General features: G+C 43.4%; 2 protein-coding genes across 4 annotated transcripts in view; both read left to right on the top strand.

Moving 5' to 3' along the window:
* Positions 1 to 1,970, top strand: part of TMCO1 (transmembrane and coiled-coil domains 1) — a 34,340-nt gene extending 32,370 nt beyond the window's left edge. Inside the window, exon 7 of the mRNA XM_083156722.1 lies at positions 1,110 to 1,970. Coding sequence (XP_083012848.1) covers positions 1,110 to 1,208 — 99 coding nt within the window. The 3' untranslated portion in view covers positions 1,209 to 1,970. The remainder of the gene's footprint in view (positions 1 to 1,109) is intronic.
* Positions 1,971 to 11,878: 9,908 nt separating this feature from the next.
* Positions 11,879 to 24,168, top strand: LOC146026241 (uncharacterized). 3 transcript variants are annotated; one of them, XM_083156720.1, is made up of 11 exons: positions 11,879 to 11,896; positions 12,433 to 15,009; positions 15,100 to 15,264; positions 17,805 to 17,917; positions 18,309 to 18,755; positions 20,272 to 20,423; positions 21,056 to 21,220; positions 21,305 to 21,977; positions 22,054 to 22,320; positions 22,490 to 22,615; positions 22,726 to 24,168. In XM_083156720.1, exons 6-11 carry the CDS (start codon positions 20,274 to 20,276, stop codon positions 23,397 to 23,399), a joined length of 2,055 nt encoding a protein of 684 aa, XP_083012846.1. In that variant the 5' UTR covers positions 11,879 to 11,896; positions 12,433 to 15,009; positions 15,100 to 15,264; positions 17,805 to 17,917; positions 18,309 to 18,755; positions 20,272 to 20,273; the 3' UTR covers positions 23,400 to 24,168. The 3 variants fall into 3 exon arrangements, with proteins under 3 accessions (XP_083012846.1, XP_083012845.1, XP_083012847.1); XM_083156719.1 differs by lacking the exon at positions 11,879 to 11,896 and having other exon boundaries at positions 12,333 to 15,009; XM_083156721.1 differs by lacking the exons at positions 11,879 to 11,896; positions 15,100 to 15,264 and having other exon boundaries at positions 12,333 to 15,009.
* Positions 24,169 to 24,488: the final 320 nt, after the last annotated feature.

The following is a 24,488-nucleotide window of genomic DNA, read 5'->3' as shown; positions in this document are numbered from 1 at the left end:
GTGTTTTGCTAATGTTTCAACCTTTTTTGCCTGTTTTAAATCTTTGGCTGCGTATACATGACATTTTATATTCCCATATTCTGCATGGATGGACAGGTGCATGAAGATTTAGTGCACAGAAGTACCAACTGTATACCCCTGTAGAATGTGCTGTGTATATCGAAAAATATTCACCTCTGCGTTATCTATCAACCAGAGAGCTCCCCTTGGTGTGTTTTTTTATTTTTTATTTTTTTTCTCTGAAAGCTTAGTTATATGGTATCTGAAAGATTTCCCAGTATATGTTCTATGATACCAGAGCTTGAACTCCATCGGTATAGTGTGAAGTGCATACTATGTGCAGGATCTAGCATCCCATTTCCCACAATGTTTACAAAGAAAATAGTGCCCATTTACATCAGTCCTGGCCCCACTGTAGTTCAGAGTATATATTCCCTGAACAGGGACATTAATCCGCACAATCTGCTTTGTATTAGCCACATAATCTCTATGTATAATGTTTGTTAATTCAAATGTTCATAACGCTACGAGCTTGTGAAACTAAACAAGTACCTAACTTTTATTAAATATCAAATTAAAAATCTGCAAAATATTAAAATTATAGTGAAAAAGGTACAATAACGTGTATAAGATGTGACAATAAATTTAAATAAAAAATAAAGCTGTGCATTGTGTGTAATCTTTATTCCAGTTCAATAACTTATCATAAAAAATAAAATAAAAATCATATGATCAGTTATTGAACTAGAATATAGATTACACACAATGGACAGGTGGAGAGTGATAAACTACCAGCCAATCAGATCCTAACTCATGTTTCTGGTCAGCTAGTTGTTTATCTCTCTCCACTTTAAGTGCCATGTTACAGGCTGGGTTTGAAACATTAGTTTGTATCGGATTGGCTGGTAGTTAATCACTCTCCACTTTAAGCTTTTTGACGCTTAGTGCATCTGACCCATTATAAGGTACTTTTTTCTTGGTGCATCTGGTCTAATGTGTTTTTATGGTGTGCCCTCCACCCCCTTCCATTCACCTTTGTACTTTGGTATTACGGAAGGTTTTTGTTGTTTTAGCCAAACTTTTAAACTTTAACTTTGTTTTGTTTGCAGAATATCCAGAAGATGCTGGGACTTGCACCATCCCGTGCTGCAACAAAACAGGCTGGCGGATTTCTGGGACCTCCTCCACAAGCTGGAAAATTTGCTTAGGTCCACTGGAGCCATAGCTACATATCATACTATTTTGCAGTCCCCCCGTTTGCTTTGGCAACAATCGCCAAGCCAGAGAACATCTGAAGTCTGAATTTAAATATTTACACTTTTTTTATATTTGGATTCAAGACCTGAACACATTATTGATGATCCTGTTGATAATTGATAGAAAAGAATGTCAACTGTACATATAACTTGTAAGATTAACTCGCTTATTGTGGTATGAATGACAAACACCCAGAATTCTAATTAGGTTTGTTTAGTGAGGAAATGATAATGACTGGTAAGTGTGACAGTTGCAAATGCTTGGTTTTAGTTACCATGCCACTTTACCATGTTTGGTTGCAGACCTCTGTGTGGTGACGCTAAATTCAAATTATTATTATAATGCTTTTTCTAAATTTATAGTTTCACAAGAGAAGACTATTGAATATCATTGTGCTATCAATATGCTCATTAGAATATCACAATGTTGGCCAGACTGGTCCTTGATCTAGAAACCATTCACTTTACCCAGACCACCTAGCTGGTGCCACAGGTACAGTCATTGCGAACTCACGTTTTCAACGTGCTACATTCATTCTTATCAAACACTTTCTACAGATCCACAGGTGGCCTAGAAAACATGAACTGGTGGTAGTTCTCGGATCGGCTTTCCCACCCCTCGCATAGTGATAAGAACAGTGATTATGTAGAACCAAACTATATGCAAATTTTATCTAAATATATTAAATAAACCTTAAGTTATTTAGGAAAATACATTGTTTTTATTCCTGAGGTTTTTGTTTTTTTTCTATTTTGTTCTATGTGGGTGTAAAGCTGTGTACACACGGTGCAATATATTTCTCAGTGTCCTGTCTTCATCAGCGACCAGTGATAGTTGCTGATGAAAAGGTAACTCTGCCAGCAAGCTCCTGCGACCATTAGGGGACTGAACACGGGAGCGCACACCCAGTTCCACAGCACAAACAAATCACTGGCAATATGGCCGCTCAGCAACCATATTGCCAGCGATATTCCGCCGTGTGTGCACAGCAAATGAATACTACAGTTATTGTTTGCAACAAAGTTTACCCTATATTGTGGCATGCAATAGTGTCCTAAATCTGCTTCGTCGCAAAGCAGTGAGTAAGCACGACGAGATTGACGATTAATTCTGATATGACCGTGTCTGACAGAATACGGAGCAGGATGGCATGGTTATTGTGAAAACAAATTTTGGCTGCTACAGTGTAGCACTTTATGTATAGATTCAGAGATCCATTTTCACAAAAATATATGAAAATTAATAAGCACAGGGCCTTATTAAGGTTTGCAAGTAAAGTCTAAAACAGTGGTTTTAAACTCGTGGCCCTCCAGCTGTTGTTAAACTACACGTTCCAGCATGCCCTGCAACAGTTTTATCCATCCATTAAATAAAATCTGTGGCAGGACATGCTGGGATGTGTAGTTCCACAACAGCTGGAGGGCTAGGAGTTTGACACCACTGGTTTAAAAGAACACAGAGCAAAACTATGTTGCATTGCAGACGCAGCGGATGTAATATGCAGATAATTTTAGAGTTATATTCTTCTATGCAGTGTAAATGCTGGCTGCTTTTACATGTAGCCCACAAATATGCTTTATTTTTACACTGCAACTTAATCCAATATATAATCCAGTGTTCAGTCGATATTGTTAACGTCCCCCTCCCGTTGTCTGTACATGCCGATAATATTGTCCGCATGCATAGGGCGGGTGATGTCACTAACAATATTGTGAGCGATATTGGGCATTATGTATACGCTATATCAACCTACCCATCTCCCCCCTCCCCCCTTACCTACAGTTAGGTTTGGATTTAAACCACTTACATTTATTTTTTATTTTTTTTAGACTAAACATAATAAAAACCTTCAAAAGTACCTTTCAGAGAAATGAGCAAAGACAAAAAAGGAGTTAAGCATTAGCACTGAATAGGTCACTGGCATTAAACATTTTGAATAAGAACAGTTTAGATGCCTTTCAGTTCCCAGTCTATTTTGAAGTTTCGAATGAACTAAATCAAGAACAGAAAATTATTTCTAGACCAGCTGAAAATGATTGAGCAGTCAGACGTTGTTCAATAATGGGAAATACATTAGGATTAACTTTTTCAATTCCGCTTATTTGGCTCATCCACCATTTATAAGCTTTTTATAAATCTGTTTATTAGTCTGTTTTATCCTCTGATAAAAAACGGAGTACCCTACTTTGCTAAGGTAAATTTGAATTATAGTTATTTGTTAATTTATGTTAGTTGGAGGTAAAATCAGTCAAGTGAATATATACGTTTATCTAAATAACATTAGAAACCATTTTGAAACCCCTGGCTCCCTTCTCTCTCTCTCTTCCCACCTCTCACCTGTATCTTTACCCTGCTTCTCTTCTCTCTTTTTCTCCGTCTCCTGCACTCTTTCTCCTCTTGCACCCTCTCTTTCTCCTCTTGCACCCTCTCTTTCTCCTCTTGCACCCTCTCTTTCTCCTCTTGCACCCTCTCTCACTGCCCCTCTATCTTTCTGCCCATAAGCTCTTTGTCCTAATATCCTCCCGTCTTTTTCAGCACAGCACATTTTTGTAGGAGGCGGAGCTGCTCGCCTATGGCAGTGAGTGACCGTAGCTGCCACACTGACAGCCAGCCTATTATATGATGCAGGGGGTGCTAGTGACACTGCCCTCAGCCTAGCATGCCATTGTTGCTGTAACTGAGCTTGTAAATGCGCAGAAGCTCCAATTGCGCCAGCCAAGGTTTTGTATGGATCAGCCTGACTTGATAGGAGAACTGCGACTGAGGGGTGCAGGACATGGCACACTGGAAATTTGCCGGCATCCCAATCCGCCCCTGCTACAGGCTGCTCCCCTGAAAAAAAAATAAGTGGACACCACGGGCTGCTCTCCTGCATAAAGAACATGATACTACAGGCTGCCCCCATGCATAAAAAAAATAACAGAATGCCACAGGCTGCTCTCCTTTATAAATAAAGAACAGGACACTACAGGCTGCTCCCTGCATAAAAAAAAATAACAGGACACCACAGGCTGCTCTCCTGCATAAAGAACAGGACACTACAGGCTGCCCACCCCTGCATAAAAAAAATAACAGGACACCAAAGGCTGCTCTGCATAAATAAAGAACAGGACACTACAGGCTGCCCCCTGCATAAATAAAGAACCAGACACTACATGCTGCTCCCTTGAGTAAAGAACAGGACACAACAGGCTGCTTCCCCTGCACATTAACAGGAGCACACCACAGGAAACGGCAGATATATTTTTTTGTTTTGTGAGTTAGAGCCTCACCTGATTGATGTTTCTCTCTACATGTCTTCCTTCACCGCTGCCACAGTCCCTGTCCTCCGCCCGCCGTCCTCCACAGACACATGAGCGGGCTGCATCATCATCATGACGTCCCACTCCCCATGTAGCGTCTGTCACCTCTGGGAATCGGGAGGAACAGGCAGCCAGGCTCTCCTCCACATAACCCTGGAGGCCGGTGGCCATGTTCCTGTAGCCCCGGCCATGTTTTGAAAGCTGGTGCAGCAGGCTACATGAACATGGCCGCCAGTGGTGGAGGAGGAGGTAAAGCGGCCTGGGAGGCACATAGCGGCCCGGCCCAGCCCACCCCTGCCAGCTGGCCCAAGGCACTGTCTTCAGGGAAAAGTAAGGTCTTTCCCTCACACTACCAGCATGCAAAGGCAGTGATAATCAGCCATTCAATAGTCTAAAGATCCAGAGAAGGGTAAATATTCTGACTTGGCAACATTCACTTTATAATCCACGAAGGAACTGAATTGTTCTATGATATGCATTACCTCCAGCGCCAAGGAATCGAGGTCAGACATAAAAAGGAGAATATCATCAGCAAATAATGCTACCTTAAATGATAAAGTCCCATATATGTTATTTTACGTTGCTTCCATAGATAATACAACAATGGAACTTCAGTTAACATAAGAGTCTCAGTGATAGGCATCAAAATGTAGATCATATCTTGAACATTCCTCTTAAGCATAACATTGGCCACTTTTGCTTGAAAATTTCTATCAATTTTCTGATTATCTGCACAGATTTTTAGAAGGACCTTTAATGTAAGTATCCAGGCACCAGGTTTAAGTTGGCAGGATAAGTTTTGGACCACATGATCATTTGCAAAAACATTTTTAGAAAATATTTAACAACATTGAGAACATGTTCTTTCAATTTGGAAAACTGACAGTCACTATATAAGAGATTCAGAAAATATGCCAAACACATGTTATTACATTCATGTATTTACGGTTTTCTAGCAAGTCAAGCATCTGTTAAATTAAATTAATTATTAGGTGCATCATCTGTCACAACTGAACGCACAAAACAATTAAACACTTCTTCCTATTTCTTGATGCTACTGGATGCCATCTTGGCCAGGTATGTTAAGCACACTATTGCTTCCGGTTCAGCGTCGGCATAAAAGGGGTACTAAAAAAAAAAAAAAAACTGGTCTATTTCCCAGCAAATCCTACCCTGAGCCTGACCAAGGAGGACCCGGGTGGTGGGCAGTGTAAATGGTATGCCGGGTGATTCAACCTGGCTCCCGTTTACACCAATGGCGGAGCCCAACCTCTCAACCACAGCATCTTGTGAGACAGCAGCGGAGTCAGGGAGGAGGTGAATGGATACCTGTGTGTGGCATTCACCTTTGGGGCTAGGGGGGTCCTAGCCCAAGAGGGCAGCCCTGCAGTTTGACTTAGTGCTGGGCTTGCTCCAGCACGGAGATGATGTCCGTGTGCAGTGTAATGGTGCCGGCCTGGGAATATTCTGTGTCGGCACCCTAGTATAAATGGGAAATATCCCAGATCTGACCCAGATTGGAACCATGTTCCAAATACAGGGTCGGATCCGGAATTTTGGTGTAAAAGCGATATTAGTAACTTTTAGTCCACGCTCATAGATTCAGTTTGACACACCATGTATATCTTATTTATAAGGGGAAGCCCTTTTCACAAAAAAAACGATGGAACAATGACACCTACAGGAATATATATTTGCTAACATATCGCTCTATTATTAAGATATTTATTAATTAAGATACACATCAGAAGAATATACTTTTTTTTATGTATTTGCTTGTTTCAAAAAAGTTTTTAACAGTGTAAATAAAGGGAGGAAAGCAATACAAAAGCCAAGAAGGTAGGAGAGTGGAAGAAAAACAATAAAGCACATCCGATTAAGCCATAAATGCACTATATCATGAAATAGAATAATGTATAATGGTACTTGTGTATTATCACGGCCGCTTTTCTGCCAATTTGCATGCTATTCCATCCTTGCACACCCCCACTATCCAAGTCAGCCCGAAGCATGGCGAGCGGATGCGGTACGCGTCCTCCCAACCTGTTCATACCCCCACTATCCACGTCGGTGTGGAGTTGATTTTATATAGCGTGATGTGCCCAGCGAGCCACCGAGCCCGAAGTGTGGCGAGCGCAGCGAGCCCCGCGGAAAACGATCCCGAAGCGTGGCGAGTGGACACGGATTACTTGTCATGTTTTCCGTGTCCCCTTGCGGGTCTTGCTGCACTCGCCACGCTCCAGGATCGTTTTCTGCGTCCCCTCGCGAGGCTCGCTGCACTTGCCACACTTTACAGCAAATCGGCCGCAAATCGCCCACTAAATCGCATTGCGGATCGAATCGGCCGCAAATCGGCCACGATATCGTATGCGAGTTATATGACATCAGGCGCCGTGATAATACACAAGTACCTGTATAATCATTGAAGCAATGTAAAGGTGCCCATTAGGCCGATTTCACCCGATTCTGACAGGTCCAGCTGATATATCCGGTGAAATCAGCCCAATTTGCTGTATGACATCCGGCCCGAATAGATCGGAGCCTGGAGATCTTATGTGCAGCACATACAGTATGATGAATCGGAATTGGATAATCAGCAGCACATCACGGCTGCATAAGAAACTATTGCTCGTACACAAGAGGACACACTGCTGATAAAAGAACCATCCAGGTGACTACTGGACGATAGCCCTAAAGTCATGGGAGAGGCAGCATTATGGAAAGATGACCAGATGAGGGGAGAAAAAAAGGGACTGGCTTTATTATTAACAATACTCGATGTGTGCTCCATCGGGTAAGTACACCATATTGGTGTGGTAACCTTTGCTTGTATTCAAATGTTATATAACATATGACCATTTTTAAAATATGCCAAATAAAGTTTGACTGACCTATTTAGAAGAGTAAAAGCTGGCACATCAGGTATTGTAACGTTTGTGACCTGAAAAATTTGCGGGTTTACTTGCTTTTCAATGGATTTTTACTGGCAAAATGACAGTGCAGATGACACTAAGGCCCTTATTCTGATTGACGCGGACTTTACCGCGTACTTACGGATCGCGTCTTTATGGCGTCTGCGCATGCGTGGAGAACGCTACGCGCATGTGCAACGCCTTGACTCGGTACCAGTTCGGCCAAATCCCGTCCAAAACTGTTCACCGCTATCAGTCGGGAAATAGGGGCGTATTATGGGCGTCATGCGGAATGACACATGGGCGTAGTTTCAAAGTGGGCAAAACGGGGCGGAAACATGGGCGGACACGGGGGAGTACACTTATGTTGGGGGGCGTACATTCGGAAACCACTCCGAATGCACGCGATCAAAAAGGGCAGAAATGTGCGGTGTCCACAAGTGTACTATTGCTTTGCGGACACCACTCGTTCATGCGGTAGGCGAACGTACGCCTAATGACTACAACCATTAACACCTGAACCCAATAGAATCGACTCCTTTACTCATTACTCACTAATAGGACGCTTGTCAGTGCTTTAATTGAAACCATTGCACTTCAATTGCTGTAAGGGTTAATGTGTGCAATGCATGTGTTAGGCATGCTTGTAAGGATATATTGGAATCTAATTGATTCCAATTCCAAATAAGCTGTTTTTTCTGAGGATAGGTAATTGAATAAGTGGGTCATGTGATGTATTGCAGAAGATACTTCATAGTGGGTTGTTTGGCGTAAATACTCCGCTTACGTGCGGTAGCACCGCTTGGCTCCCGTTCGGATGCGGTATTCCCGAGCATACACTGTAATACTCTGTAATACCGTGCCGCATCGGAGTGTTTCTCCCGCACACGCATGCTTTGTATGTCGTCCGTAAACACGCCCTGTTCTTAAAGAGTGAGTCCGTCCGAATGCGGAGGACACGTGGGCGTTTCTACGGACGATGGCCGCATGCGGCAAAACACCGTGGCGTGCGGACCGCTCCGTAAGAATGCGGGAATTTCCGCACAGATCAGAATAAGGGCCTAAGTTAGGTAGTAACTGGACCCACTGGTCTGCTCCAAGTGTCTCATATGTACCTTACCCAAAGGTACTTCATGAGATGGTATTGGGGGAGTTTCATAAGACAGTAGGGGTACATTCACTAAGATCGAATGGGTACAAATACATTCATTCTCCCCTATGTACCAATACCTTCAGACCGCCACAGCCCTATTCAGCGTGACTGGACCCCTCACATGAGCCCTCGGAGACGGCAACAAGGTACAAGTGTCCTCAGCCTGCAAGCAGCAGCTAAATGACGCTGATCGGTATTTCATTCACCGCATCCAGCACCAATTAGGTGAGAGAGTGCGGCTTTGATCTCACACAGGGTAACAGTGATTACCGGAGGGTCCCACACATTAAAAAACTTACTGTATCAGGTATTTACTACACTTCACAAGGTAACAAAACAAATTCTCTAGAGGAATTGTAGGACTTTGATAACCCAGCATTTACTCAAAGGCTGTTTAACTACTACAGTATATTATCTAAACATTACAGGTTCTACAACAAGAACCAACATTGCAAACAAGCAGATAATACCAATTAGAGGATATTCATAACAAAGAACATCTTATCCAACTTTTTATATATGGTCCAAGACCATAAGGAAAATTGTGACGCAAGTATATATATTTTTAACTTCTATCCTTGCAATTACAATCAGCTAAAACCCACAGCATTGGGCTATTTTCAGTGGGTAGAAGAATGTCTTACATTTATGAGCCTTAAGGTGGCCATACATCTACAGATCGATTTTCAGATTGGGCTGTTTGGAACAAAAACCTGGTAATATCTGATTGACAGTTTTTGCCAGTGTTCCAGCATTTCAAAGCAAATGGTCAACTGTCATTTGCTCTCTTCCATTACCAGATTTTTGTTCCAACTAGCCCAATCTGACTATCGATCTGTAGATGTATGGCCACCTTAACAGTTATAATCAGCGGCGTAGCGAGGGTGGAGCCGGTGGAGCACGTGCGCCAGGTGCTGGAAGTTCACATGGTGCTGGAGCCGTGCTCCACAAACTCTGTCGCCCGCCCAGCACGCCTGCTCCCCCACCCGCTCCCCCGCATGCTCAGCGCCCCCACCTACAGTGTCCTGACTCCTGGAACCGCAGCTCACTGTCCTAAGCCGCTAGTCATTGGTAGCCACGCTGGGAAGAGGAACACCCAGCGCTGTGACTGCGCTGTGGACTCTGGAGAGTAAGGCGCTGGGGAGAGGAACACCCGGCAGCGGAGACACTGTAATTGACACCAGGAGACTGGTGAGGGAGAAGCTGTGAGCGGGATGATGCCGGAAAAGTCGCGCCGGGGAGAGGAACACCCGGCGCCTTGACAACAGGAGACTGCAGCATGGGGAGAAGCTGTGAGTGGTATGGCACATGAGACACCGCGCTGGGGAGAAGAAGGCGAAACACTGACTGCACTGGGGACGGGAGAAGGAAGCGTGGTGAGCATGTAAGTATTAGCAGTTAACACACTGCCTGTGAAAGGGAGCGCTGCACTGCCCGCTTGAACTGAGGGGGCCCCCCTGTACTTGGGATAGGTGGGGTGGATTAGATGGGACAAAGTGATGGCTGTCACAAGCTTTCCATCCTTTCTCTCTCTCTCTCTCTCTCTCCCTCTCTCTCTCTCCCTCTCTCTATCTCCCTCTCTCTCTCTCCCTCTCTCCCTCTCTCTCCCTGTCACGGGTGATGGGCTGGATGAAGTCGTGTGGTGCACAGGAACCGGAGGCGGACCAGAGGAAGAAGGATTGAAGCGTGCAGGTTTAATAATCGATTTCATAAATGATAAACAACTTCACTCAAATACTTTTTTTAAGTGACAGTTAGGGGTAAATACATTAGAGACCAGCACGATACTTGAAAAGAAGCAAACAGTTCTGTGCAACGTAAAGTCAATGGCAGGAGGGTATTGAAGAAGATAATGATCTGGAAAGAGAATGATATTGATGGCAGATGAAATGGATCCTGAAGGCAGAAAGATGATGGGTAATGAATCTCTGGATGAGAGGACTAAGGGAATGAGATGCTGGGTAGCTCAGGGATACGAGCAGACACTGGAGCTAGGCAGGACTTGCAGCGATGGGGGTCAGAAGTGCAACCTTTCCAGCAGCAGAGCGCAGAGAGCAAGGCACCAAAGTCAGGAGAGAAGAGTCAGGATTCATGAGTCAGCTGGGAGCTGTGAACGACTCTAGAGACTCTTTGTACTGACTCTGAACAGCCCTAGGCAGATCCCCTATATCCCAAGACGACGGCTGCCATTGGCTGTCAGAGCAGTATGGGCAGAGACCTCAGACCTGGGCCAATCTGCTAGCTGCCCTGAAGCAAGATGGCGACACCGGCCTCCCGGCGCCGCCAATGACACATGCCGCCTGTGCTTTCCGGAACCCCCTGCTGCCGTCCCCACACTAGGCTGCCGCTGCCCGCTACCCAGATGCCGGAGCCTGCAGCACGCTAGCCAGCGGCGGGAGCGGACGGGTGAGTAATGTACCCGCCGCGGCTGCGTGTGACACTCCCTCTCTCCCCCTCCCTTTCTCTCTCCCTCCCTCTCTCTCTCCGTCCCTCTCTCTCTCCCTCTCCCCCTCTCTCTCTCTCTCCCTTAAATCCTGAAATATCTCCACTTTCAGCTGCGCTAGCACAAACCATTGCTCAAGGACTGGCTCCTGCCCCTGTCTCCATGGCCCCTGTTGCAGTGTCTGTTGCTCCTGTAGCTGTTTCCATGGCACAGCCCCTGCCTGGCATCACCATGAGTCAGGGCGCAAAATATGCCCTTGCTCCGGGCACCATGGCACATAGCTATGTGATACTCTCTCAGATAAGTATCTTTATCCTTACAGGTTATCTTGCAACAGCAATTATCAACAGCTCACCACAATAACTCACGAGGAAAAATAATAGAGTAATTTTATTAAGCTGGAACTCCGTTTTTCTTAAAGGAACTGATGGAAATCAAGGATACTATTATGCACAAAATATCAATATATAAATACAAACATCAGAGATTCTTCCCACGTAACATTGGTGAGATATTGATGTATAACAATATTACTTAGAGCATAAGTTGTACTATTCTGCAACAAGCAAATAAGCAACTATCCATTCACCTGCAATGTATAACAAACCGTTGCAATATCAAAACAGGTTATAGCGTTTTACCAGAACTAGATTATCATTGCGCAATAATTGTTTATGTCTACAACAGTCTTGGGTTAACCCTATTATGACTGCAGTCACCTGTTCTTTAAGCGCTTATTTATAACAAATATTCTTTCTTTTTTTTAGGTCCCACGCTGCAAGGTCAACTCTCTGTGTATTTGTAATCTAAAGTCAAGAGAATACATAAGGTAAGTCTTGCGTAATAATGCTGCTGACTTTTAACTTGAACGTCAAATAATCTGATAATAGATGACAGAAGCTAGCAATATTTTTGGAATATCCTGAGTAGAATGATATAAGCAATTTTCCCTTAGCAGTATAATTGCCACAAGTGTCTCTATAAGTGTCAGTCCACTTCTGTAATATGCAGCTTTGGGGCTGATTCAGCAGCCACTACTCCCTTCCTCCTAACTTGTAGCTAAGGACGACTTGGGTATTGTGTGCAGTATTAACTACTAGAGTCTCTCCCCAAATGCCAGTGTAGGTACTGCTTATTGCTGCCTGGATGAGGTGAATGTTACACACAATGCTTTCTTTAGCCGGGAGAGGTGTTAGGCTGGCTATGAGGTTATTGCAGGGGCGTTACAGCTATCTGTGGGCCATCCTGTAGGCTGTCTCCGGCTGGACTATCTCTGGGCTGATCTGTGGGATATGCAGGAGACTGTACTGTGCTGCCTTGGGGCTGGACAATCACTCACCACACCCTCTTCTTTATCGATCACAGCTTGGATCAGCCACCACCTCTGTCACCGCTGCTCAAGGGGACCTCGGGAAATCACCGGAGCCCTTTTGGTAAGTATTCTCCTAATTACAGCAACGCATCACACACTTTCCAGCTGCGCAGCTCTGCTGCCTTAACTTTCTCTCCACCCCTGCTACACAGTGTCCTTTCTGCTGCACTTCAGCTTTCCTCAACCCCTATCCACAACACACCTAACGCTCTTTTCCCTGAGCATCTCTATAGTTCCTCCTCTGGGGTTTCCTGATGAGCAGGGGCTCTGCCAACTGTCAGAGTATATTTTCCTTTCTGGAATATTCCTCACAGTTCTCCCCTTTAAAGCAGGGTATATGGTATAGTCCACCCTAATGGGCTAGGAGGACAAGTCCATTGTCAGTTCAGGAAAGGGGTAAACAGTGTTCAGTTCACAATATTCTATTAATAAGGGGTATTAACACATTAATACTTTTCCTAAATAATTAATTAACTACTAATATTACTTTTGATATCTGCTAAATTTACTGTATCACAACCATATAACATTTTAGTTTATGTATAAACATTAACCCTTATTGGGGTGTTACAGCTACACCACTGGTTATAATCAATTCATGGTTCTTACTCTATTGCCCATCCAGATAGCAATCCTGAGTGTGCTGTTTTGTTCTTTGTCTGTCCCTTTTCTCTTGTTTGCTATAACAACGTGTATAATTATTACAAATAGATGTTTAAGTGCACCTTTGAGAGATTACTTTTTCAGGTATCCAGCAATTCCTACAGAATTTATCCAAGCTCCAATCGCAATTAACGTGCAATTAGAGTTTTGGGAAACACAGACCCAAAAATTCCACCATACCTCACTGGTCTGCCCAAAACTTCTCCAACTTGGAAGCCAAGCAGTGAAAGGCTAGGACAGTATCCTGGTGGGAGAACCCTGGAGAACACCTAATGTGGTATATCAAAAAGGGTGTGTTGTACCATAAAATTGCACTGGAAATGCCTACTGCGTGAGTAACATCTAAGTATTAAACACCTGCATTACTGCTGTGGGGGCAACTAATCCATTAGTAATTATATGACAGTGTATTTAAAGTTATATCACACAAGGGATTAAAACCATTCATTTTGCTGTGGTCACATTGCATAAATATCAATGATGACAAAGGCGCCATACGCTGAATGGTATTAGCGTGTGAATGATACTGAAACATGCTATTGAGCCAATCACACAATATTTTTTCTTAAACATATTTTTCATGCTTTTTTGCACTTGCTCTTGTTATCTTTTTTTAGAAGGATCTAAATAAAAGTTACGTTTTAAATTAATTCCATTTACATCATATGAAGAGTGCGCCCACAAAGCCTCTTTTTGTCTCTGGTTTGCCGCTTTGCAAACACATCCTGTTATTCAGTTACTGGTACTGAATGCTGGGCTCACCACCAATCAATGACTACTAGGGTGACATTTAATAGGTTGCGTATTCCGTTTTTTGGTGATTTTGTGGCGTGAAAATGGCAAAATCGGCTGTTTTTTTAGAAATCGCCAATGTAGTAGGGATCAATTTCCAGCTTAAATCGCATGTTTTGGTGTCTATTTCGCACATGTTGGAAATGCGAGTTCATATCGCATTTTTTATCGCATCCAGATGTTTTCGCATTGAAAAGTATACAATTCACAAATTTAATGTGTGGCGATTTTGGAAATCGCCATCAAAATGCGAATTGTTATCGGGAAAAAAACAGACCGGGTAGAGGCTGGGAATTTCAGATTAAAAAAGTGGCGAAAAACTCATAAATGGTTAAAACCATCCCAGGTGGTTCACATTGCAACCATGAACTCCCCTACATATACCCCCACAAGATTAAGGACACCTGTGAGGGTGTTTGTGATTGAGTTTCTGCAGAGTGGAGTGGAGCTGCTAGTGTGTGAGCTGGGACATTTGGAGGAGCTATGCAGGAGGAGGGATTATGCTGGCCACCAGATCCAGGTACCCCGACCACTTTGTGCTTCTCGTAGGTACCGTGCTAGGGTGTACCTGGACTCCCTCTCAGATCAACTTATATGAGCAGGTGAGAGATGATTTAGACCCTTTTGGGGGTGCCAACTATGCAGTGTCTGGGCTGCAGAAATGAATGTGTGCCCTCTACTTCTTTGCCACAGGTTCATCCCGGTCTGTGAGCTCATGGTCGTTGGGGGTGTCATAAGCCACTTTCTCAAAACATTTTTCTCAGGTGTTAAATGCTTTAAAGAAGCTGTGGCGCACATATATCACATTCCCACGTTGTGAGTCCGAGTGGCAGGATCTGAAGGTGGCATTCTATCGGCTCTCAGCATTCCCAAATGTGCTGGGAGCCATAGACTGCACCCACATTGGGATACGGGCTCCACACGTGAGGGAGCATGTGTATGTTAATCGCCGGGGCTGCCACTCCCTCAATGTTCAGGTGGTATGCGATGCCAACCTATAAATTCTCAGTGTGGTTGCAGGCTACCCCGGAAACTGCCATGATGCCTATATCCTGCGTCACTCAACTCTCTGGGACCGCTTCCAGGCCCACACCATGCCGGAGGGCTGGCAATAGGTAAGTCAGTTATCAGTGTTTTATTATTGTCATTTGCTAAATACCCACATGATATGTGCCCAACAAAACACATTAGGATTTCATTTGTAGGTGACTCAGGATATGGGTGTCTACCGTGGCTCATGACACCTCTGCAGAACCCGCAAAGCCCTGCACAGCACCGCTACAATGCTGCACACATTGCCACCCGCAATGTAGTGGAACGCACCTTTGGGGTGCTGAAAAGCAGATTCAGGTGTTTGGACAGATAAGCAGGTACACTGCTTTACCACCCTACCAAAGTAGTACTGATCGTCCAGGCTTGCTGCATGCTACATAAGATTGCTCTGGGTCAACCAAATTATGTTGATGTTGGCAATGCAGCAGTCATGCAGGAAGCTGAAGCTACACAACATGTGCTAGTTAGGAGTATGTGGACTGGGAATGTGGTTTGTTCAGAGATGATACGGCAGCATTTTACAGGTAATTTAGCTTGCAAACATTTACTTAAAAGAATAACCCATATCACCCTCACATGGTGTACCTTACAAAACAACTCACTGATTTTTGTAACATTGCACAGGGCAATTTGGGGAGTAATGCACACCCCCTGCAAGGTCTGCCATACCTGCTTGGTCCTTGCCTTGATACATGCTGGTACCTAGGACCTTTCAATGTAAGTAATCCTAACATGGGTGATATGTATAAAGCATTGCTAAAGGTACACAACGCAGGTGCAAGGGGAGTTACCATGGAGCCCTGTGATGAGGGGATTTTCATGTGTTGTTTAAATTACATGGTACTTACACGCTGCAATGGTAAATGGTGGACCCTTTGAAATGTCTGTAATAGGCCTAAATGAAATCACATTATTCTCTGTTTAAGGCAAACACAACCTTTGAAGGTAATATTGTATGATGCAAACACAAATCAAAGTATGGCTTCATTATTAAAGAGAATGACACCAAGGTTGCAGGTTGCAAAAATATTTTACTTGCTGAAAAAAGATTTTATTATGCAAATTGAACAAAATAGTGCAATATGACAATAGCATTAGGAAACCGGATGCATGTCAATATAACAGAACAATCCACAATTTGTAGCCTTATACATTTTTGGGCTGAGACCGGGAAATGCCACCCTTCCCAATAGACCCAGACCCACCCCTAGCCGGGGGGAGTAGTGGGTAACCCACTCATGGGTGTGGAGGACACGCTGCTACTTTGAGTAGATGTGGTTGGTTGTTGACCTAACAAATTGCTTGCACTTAGGCTTAACTGACTTTGTAGGGACAGCAACGCAGTTGTTTGCCCATTAATAGCTTGGGTCTGTGCCAGCATGTTTTCATTAAGTTTGTCAAAATTTGTGCTTTGGCCCCTAATGGCCTGCCCAATCTCTCCTAAGCGTGTGTCTATTGTGGATGCAAGACGAATTTGCATTCCTACACTTGCACGCAGGCTTTGATAAACTTTTCTAATTTGCTGACCAATGCTTTGCACATACCCCTTCATCTGCTCAATTTGGAGGCTCTGAGACTCCATAAAAAATATTTGCTTCTCTTTAAATGTGTGAATGGATCTGGCCAATTCTTCGGCATTGGTTGGACTATTGGTGGCTTGCAAGAGTGGGGGCTGCTGGCCATGTGACAGGCCGGGGATGGTCGCATGCTGTGGAGCTCCGTCACCATCCACGGAGCTTCCACCATCCCCGGCCTCAGGAGCAGCTTGTGGCGGAGGGGACAGAGACAGAGGAGGCAGCGGTGGACGGTGGAGGAGGGGGGAAGCGTGCACCGCGATCCTCCGAGGACGATGCGGCCTGAGCGGGGAGAAGGCTGACCCCACGCGCTCGCCGCAGCTCACCTGCACGGGGCGGGTGTGCAATCAGCCCAGGCGTCACCCCTTCACCTCCCCCCCCCCGGGACCCGCCAGCATCCCGACGCGGCCTCCGGAAAATCGAGGCCTGGACCAAGCAGCGCAGCCGCGGCCTCTCCTGCCGGCTCTGACGCGGCCCCTGCATCACGGGTGACGCGGCCGGCGCACCGTGGCTGAGTAGTAAGCGGATGCCCCCGGCAACACCACCGGCCGGGGGACACACCCTAGGACCACCTCCACTGCCCTATGGACACAGTGCCGGGCAAAAGAAGACCAGCAGACCCGGTGAGAAGGGACCCATCTCCCCCCCGCCACCTAGGACAGGAGGCAGATCAGCCAGGGGGACCCCCGGCAATTCACCGCAGTGGCCGGTAGGATCTCCCCCCCCAACAGGCCGCACCAGCCCCGGGTAAACTCTGTGGCAGCTCCGCGCCCTCCCCCCCACCTCCACTTCCACTGACTCTCCCCCGGCCTCACTGACTTTGCCCCCTCCCCCCACCACCACCACCACCCACGGCTCTCCCCCAGGAAGATTCAAGATGGCGCCGCAAATGGCTGCCTAGGAACTGTGCAAATGTATCATGTGTTAACTGTACTGTCCCTGCTTATATTACTACCTACCTGGCTGCTGCAACGACCAGTGGCACCGCTGATGGCTGCCTAGGCGCTGTGCAGCTTGGCAGGCACGTGATCCCCGCAAGTGATGTCTTAATGCTCTCAATGTAATGCGTTTAATGTCTTAATGGAATGTGTAAAATGTCTCAATGATATGCATGTAATGTGTCGTCCACCCCCCCCCCCCCCCCCCCCATTTCATCCCTGCTTGATGCTGCACTGAAATCCACAAAAAATTCCTAGTGTGCGCAAGCACACATGGCCAATAAAGTTGATTCTATTCTATTCTATTCGGCGGAACATTGATTGGCTCTGTTCTTTGTTGTGCAGGCTCCAATGTGGTGACTGGTTCCAGTATTATTTCACTCCTATCATCCATCATCTGTATGGGATCTGTTGGCTCTGGCATCGGTTGTGATGTTCCTACAAAGAAGATGACAAAGGTAAGTATGTTATGCTGCATTTTGGTTGGTGCGCCAGGGAAACTGTGTTATAATGGTGTGGTCTGCAAGATGCATAGTGCATCTATGTGGTGGATTAGTACTTTCACCATAAAGGGACAATGGTTGTTGTTTTGAGACAATGCTTAGTTTTGTATTTTTAAAATTAAAAAAAGACACATTCCAATGTACTGTCTTTTTAAGTAAATCATTTCAAACACTTTAATCAGCCATTGCAATGTCATGTGCGGCCCAAACACATGACAATCATAACTGTAAAGTGCATGTGTTAGGTAGAACACATGCTTCACAAAATATTATTAGTAATCAGGATGTGCAAAGTAGTTTGACATTATCAAATCCTTTGCATAACAATATGACATCTCACCTGCAGGGTCGAAATCACCAAGTTCACGATGAGATGGATGAACCGCAGCAGCAGCCTGGGAGTCTGGACCTGGAGCTATGAAATCAAAATGGCAGATTTAGCAATAAGGGCATTCCCACTTAGGGGGGTATTCAATGTGCTCCGAAAAAAACTATTTTACGTTTAACATTATGTTTTCGTTTATTTCGCATCAAGAATCATTTTTCGCTATTTTTTTTTTCGAGGTATTCAAAGGTTTTTTTTCCGGAGACAGCAAGAAGTGAAAAAAGTGAAATGTATCGAAAAATGGGCGTGACTTTTTCGCTAAGCGAAACTTACGCGTATTGTATAAAAAGAACGTGCTGCGCAACGCATCCACCATTTTGGGATGCCGACAGTGTTGTGTCTAATGGCCGTAGTGCAGTGGATCACAGCAGCCCCCTTCCACGTTCGGACCGCGTGTCTTCAAACAGAGTGAGTAATATCCTTTATTTTATTAGTTGTTTTGTACAGTATTGCTGCGCTGTTTCTATTGTTTATTTTCTTTAAAATGGAACCTTCTGCTCGACAGCGTTGTCCTTGAATTTAACCACAGGTTAGGGCTTTTTAGTTTTGTCCGTTGTTAGTGAGATTTTAGCATGTCCTTTAAACGATACTCTCCTTGTGTGTGGCATGTCTTTCATATTTCCAAATTGGTTCTTTTTAGTGCTTGGTTGTTAAGGGGATAAATTCAAATTGTACTGTTATATGAGCTTTGAAGTGTGCACGGTTGGGGTGGGTCAGCATGGCCACTTTTCAAAGCTTTGCACTTTCTTGTTGGGGAACGTCTTAAGGGTGCACCCTGCCTGACCAGCAGCATTTGTTAAACTCCAGCCCCTGCGTGCCAGCCAGAATGCTTTGTGATGGAGCAGCGCTGCAGTGAATAGCAGCATTGCTGGAGGAGCTCAGTCACAGGAGGAGACGTGACTTCCTGTCACACGCAGAAAGCCCCTGTGTCTTCCTCGCAGCCATAAAGCCCATCCAGCTGACCACCTCCAACTATCTTATGAATAAAGAAATAGCTAGATGGCTCTTTTAGAGGTGTGAGGGGGCAGTCGCAGTGTGTGAGGATTTGTATGTGTATTGTGTGTTTATGTAGATGCTGCTTTGTTTATTTATGTATGTGTTGCTTGTGTGTATGTAAGGGCTATTATGTCACTGTATTTAGAGAGGTTGGTCTACAGTACATGTGGATGTATGGGCACATGTAGCTGTGTGTATACATGTGTCTGTGTACCTGAAAGTTGCAGTTTATAATTGTGGGTGTATGTGCATCTGTAGCAACTGCATGTGTATACATGTGATGTTTGTCGAAGTGTGTATAGATGGTGGTTCTTGTGCATATAACGCTGTGTGTATGGATGTGGGTGTATGTGCATATGTTGTTGTGTGTATACATGGATTTGTGTCTGTTAATGCCATATATGAATTGTGGGTGTATGTGCATATGTCCGTCCTGTTATGTGTGTACATGTGAAGTATGTTGCAGTTTCTATATATGTGGATTTTATATGTGTGTGAGTTGCTGTGTGTGCCTATGCGGGTGTGTCTGTATATTAGTCTGGCATAAACAGTAGTCATTCTAATAGAAGCGGTAATCAATCAGACTGACCTTATTTCTACAGTTATATGTCGTGCCCACATAAGTGCTGGAAATTCCCTGCTCATCTTATGACCTGTCGATCTCTATTCAAATTCCAACATAACTCATTAAGACCTTGTCCTTTTTAGACCTAAGTCAGGTCGACCTTCCAGGGAAGTTGCACTAGTGGGGACGACTTTATGACTGTACATATATAATTTCATTCTCACACATGATCCACACCCCGCCTATGGGCATCTGTTATAAAGTTATTCAACTGGGTGTATTCACTGTGCAAGTTTAGCACATGGGGATCTTTTGTTGTACATTGAAACGACCATGCTCAATCATGACATTTGTATTTATTAGGAATGTCTACAGAAAGAAGTATTTTTTCACCAGTGGATTCCTCTTCAGAAGATTCAGTGCATAAAAATACAGAGCATCAAGAACTGGATGAGATGGCTTTGAAGACGACAAGCCTTGTTGGAACTAGAAAGAAAAGCAATGGAAGACATCGGGTAATTAAAATTATTTTGGGTTTATGAATATAGTATCACCAATATGTAATGATAGTCTGGATCAGTAAATATGCATTGCATCGAGTGTCACGGACAAGGCCTGTGGGTGTGCGGCTCATACTGTTGCCACCTCAGAGTGAACCCTCCTATATGATATTCCAACCCCAACAACCCTCACACCACGCCCCAATGCGATTTTAAAAATCACCATGTGTCGGTACATCAATACTAACATCCATTTATTTGTTTATGGTGATTTTATAACACGCCAATTTCTTAAAATGTTGTCCTAATATCCAACCATAATTTATTGGAAAAAATGGTATTTGGCTCTCACAAGTACAACACATTATTCGAGAAGTTGGAACAGACACAGCAGCCTTCTATAAGGCAAAACGTAGCGGTTACAGCTTGGTGTGCTTTGGTAAAACATGGGTGGGTGCTGGGTCTATAACCATTATGGTTTCTTAAACTGGGTGATCAATGAATGTCATTGGCACACATGCCTTTTATTTAGACATACAAGAAAAATTCCTGAAAGAGATAGGTAAACTAAGGGCAAATTGAACATGGCAAATAATTTTTATTATGTGCTTGTTTAAAAACAATAACACTACATCTTTTTTATACAGTCTCCTACATTGAGAAGCCCACATCGTTCCGATATTTCTACAACGGAGGAAGATTTTGAAAGATTTGAGGAGGATTGGGAGCAAAGTGCCGAATTTAGAATCTGGAGGGCGAAAGTTGAAGCATCGCGCAATAAACAAAAAGCCACCACAAGTGGACATTCGAAGGTATTTATTTTTATTTCAACCAAAGATGATTTCAATTTTGCAATGTAATGATGTTTAAATTGTAAATTCTCATTCTGTTTGCAGATGTTCCACAGCAAAAGGCAACATTTACAAAATGTTCATCACAGCTGGCCACAAAACAGTCAAGAAAAGAAGCGTCCCAATGATAGGCAGCGATCAAATATCCGTAGTCAAGAAAGCATGCAAAGTGATACAAATGAGGTTGCAAGGTTTTCTGATGACTCAGCATCTCATCATTCTTCTGGTGAAGGATCCGGTGGTGAAAATCTGAAAAAGGCTCAACGTGGCGTACGGTTCAATGAGTCCGAGAATTATGCTCTGGTGGAGGCAGTTGATAGATATTATGATATGTTGTTTGGTCCAAGGGCACCAACTACAGCTCCAAAATTGAAAAGAAAGATGTGGAATAATATTGCCGAAAAAGTCACCTCTATATCAGGTGTTCAAAGAGATTCCAAACATTGTATCAAAAGGTATAGTGACTGCCGCAGGCAAACTAAAAAAAAAATGGGTATGCAAAGAAGACATGAGATAGGTACAGGTGGCGGACCGGAGATGAAAATAAAGTGGCTTTCCTGGGAGGAAATAATCAAGAAACGATTAAACCCAATAATGATTTATGGAGTGAAAGGAGGTGTTGACTCTAGACGAGGAGGCATTCAGGAGGAAGAGGAGAATCCTAGAAAGAAAAGAGGCAGCAGAATTAGCAATGAGAAAAATATGTCTAGTAAAAATGGTAATAATTTAATAGCATAAAATCTATGTACCAAAATGTAATGAAATGTTATTAATAATATTTTTACCTTCATTAGATGAGCGTCAACATTTAATGCAAGCGGAAAGAAGGCACAATAATTCCAGCAATCGAGTTCTTGAACGTTCGAAAGATAATGATGGCAGTGGTATGGCTGAATTGCAAAGTATACCCACATGCTTCCTTGAATCATCTGATGTAACCGACGTAACGTTTGAGGGTTTCAACAGCAGTTCCATAGATAATTATTCCGGTAACCGATCCTCAAGGGAGAGAAATTCTCAACAGATGGAATGCGAGAGTACTGTAAATCCAAAAGAAAAAGGTTAGTTTTTTTTTTTAAAAATAGCTGTGTATTGCGGCATAAAACCAGTTTATAATCAAGGGATGTATTTTATTAAACAGTAATACTTTTTTGGAAATGTTATGCACTCCTTACATGAAAAGTGTGATTTATTTGTTTATAATAAATTTTATGGGAATTTTAATTACAGAAGATATGCCTATGACAAGTGGAGGACTTTCCTCCGGAATTGGTCGTTTTTTTAGGCCTGATTTAATTGAAAATTTGTCTGAGGATGGAGATGTGGAGGTGCGACAATCGGAATCAACACCTATACGTAAGTAATAATATATTTCAGCAATATCTTTGGTTTTCTACTACACTCTTCATTATTTACAAATAAAATCAAGTAATTGAATGTTCTTCAAAATTTCTCTATCCTTACAGCATCTCAAGCAAGGCAGCTTGGAAACAACGACACATCAGAAGAACCAGAATATCTGCATATCAGAGCTTTGGCAGATCAAATGCAGCGGAGACATGTTGACTTTGAAAAAGTTTTAAACAAAAGACTAGATAGCTTAGAAAACACTTTTAAAGGTTTTATAGACATAGTAAAACAGATTGATGTAAACCGCCAGAGCCAATACAAAACTACTCAGGATATACTGAATATTATAGCTGTGTCAATCAACAAATTGGTTGACAATACAACTAGCCACGCACACAGTTTAATGAAAATTTCAGATGCTAATGCACAATCAGCAAATACCTTTAATATCATGTTAGAGTGCCATCGACAAACTTCTGCCAGTACAGGGTTGATTGCTACTTCTCTGAAGTTAATTGCAGAGGACATGATTGCAAAGTCGCACAAAAAAAACATAAGTGAAAAACAAAGAAAAGCATCAGTAAACGAGAGGAAAGGGGGTGTATTTCCCACACAAAATACCTATTCCTATTCCCAAATGTACACAGGATATTCAGGCATGTTTCCAAATGTTAGAGAGCCAGATCATGCGACAACATCTTGTGTGCAACCTGAATCGTTAGCTAACGATCTGTCATTATCAGCACCTACACACGATGACGATGAAACTCAGATTTCACAGGAATTATAAAAAGTTTAAAATTACAATGTTTTCACAGTAATAACTTGTAACATCCATCTCCATCCAGATTTGACTCTGGTCTCTTTAGGAAGGAATAGGTATTTTTATTGTGAAATTGCACTTATTTAAGTTTTTATTGTTTATTATCTATAAGTTATTTTTTTCAATGCAGCAACATAGGAACCATTGTCAACACTGGCCAACCTTCTCCCCCCAGATGTGACGCACTGCACATTTGGAAGGAGCAGCGTGGTCAGTGGTGACAATGGTCATTGTTACAAACAAATGACAGTTCTGAAACTTTACCTTGTGGCGTATATCATTTGTGCTGATTTCAATGTTCCATTGTCAACACTGGCCAACCTTCTCCCCCCAGATGTGACGCACTGCACATTTGGAAGGAGCAGCGTGGTCAGTGGTGACAATGGTCATTGTTACAAACAAATGACAGTTCTGAAACTTTACCTTGTGGCGTATATCATTTGTGCTGATTTCAATGTTCCATTGTCAACACTGGCCAACCTTCTCCCCCCAGATGTGACGCACTGCACATTTGGAAGGAGCAGCGTGGTCAGTGGTGACAATGGTCATTGTTACAAACAAATGACAGTTCTGAAACTTTACCTTGTGGCGTATCTTGGTTCTCTGTTTCTCTAAACACTTTGAATATTTTCTCATTTTTTGAGCGTTTTTATATCTTTCTAACTATTTATAAATGAAACAACATCAAAGGTCATGATTCATGTCAGTCGAAAATCCAAAATTGTTCAATAAAATTTTATTGAACCAAACAACATTTCAAGAATCATTTTTCGTATACAATTATTTACATTGAACTATTATAGTATAACAATACAATTTTATGACACACGATGCAAGTGGTGTAATGCAAAGATTTTGCCATCGGTTCAACCGGTCATCAAGCACAGTGTTCTCTGTGTGGCCAGCAGTAGACATATGGACCTGCAAGGGGAAAAATTAATGGTTAGTATTGGCCCTGTTATAAACATACATGGAACTGAGTTACACCTGGCCCACAGCGCATGCGCCCTTGGTTTGTTTGGGGTTTAACCTAGGGAATGGGTCTTCAAGCTGTGG

Source organism: Crinia signifera, chromosome 8 (genome assembly GCF_055691185.1).
Source record: "Crinia signifera chromosome 8, ASM5569118v1, whole genome shotgun sequence".
NCBI lineage: Eukaryota > Metazoa > Chordata > Amphibia > Anura > Myobatrachidae > Crinia > Crinia signifera.
Note: the sequence above shows the minus strand (reverse complement) of the source record. Positions and strands in the feature narration are given on the sequence as shown.

Coding starts and splice junctions, on each gene's coding strand:
- LOC146026241 (XM_083156720.1), top strand. CDS start 20,274: ATGTCTACAGAAAGAAGTATTTTTTCACCAGTGGATTCCTCTTCAGAA. Junction 21,221..21,304: donor CCACAAGTGGACATTCGAAG/GTATTTATTTTT, acceptor TTCTGTTTGCAG/ATGTTCCACAGCAAAAGGCA. Junction 22,616..22,725: donor ATCGGAATCAACACCTATAC/GTAAGTAATAAT, acceptor CTATCCTTACAG/CATCTCAAGCAAGGCAGCTT.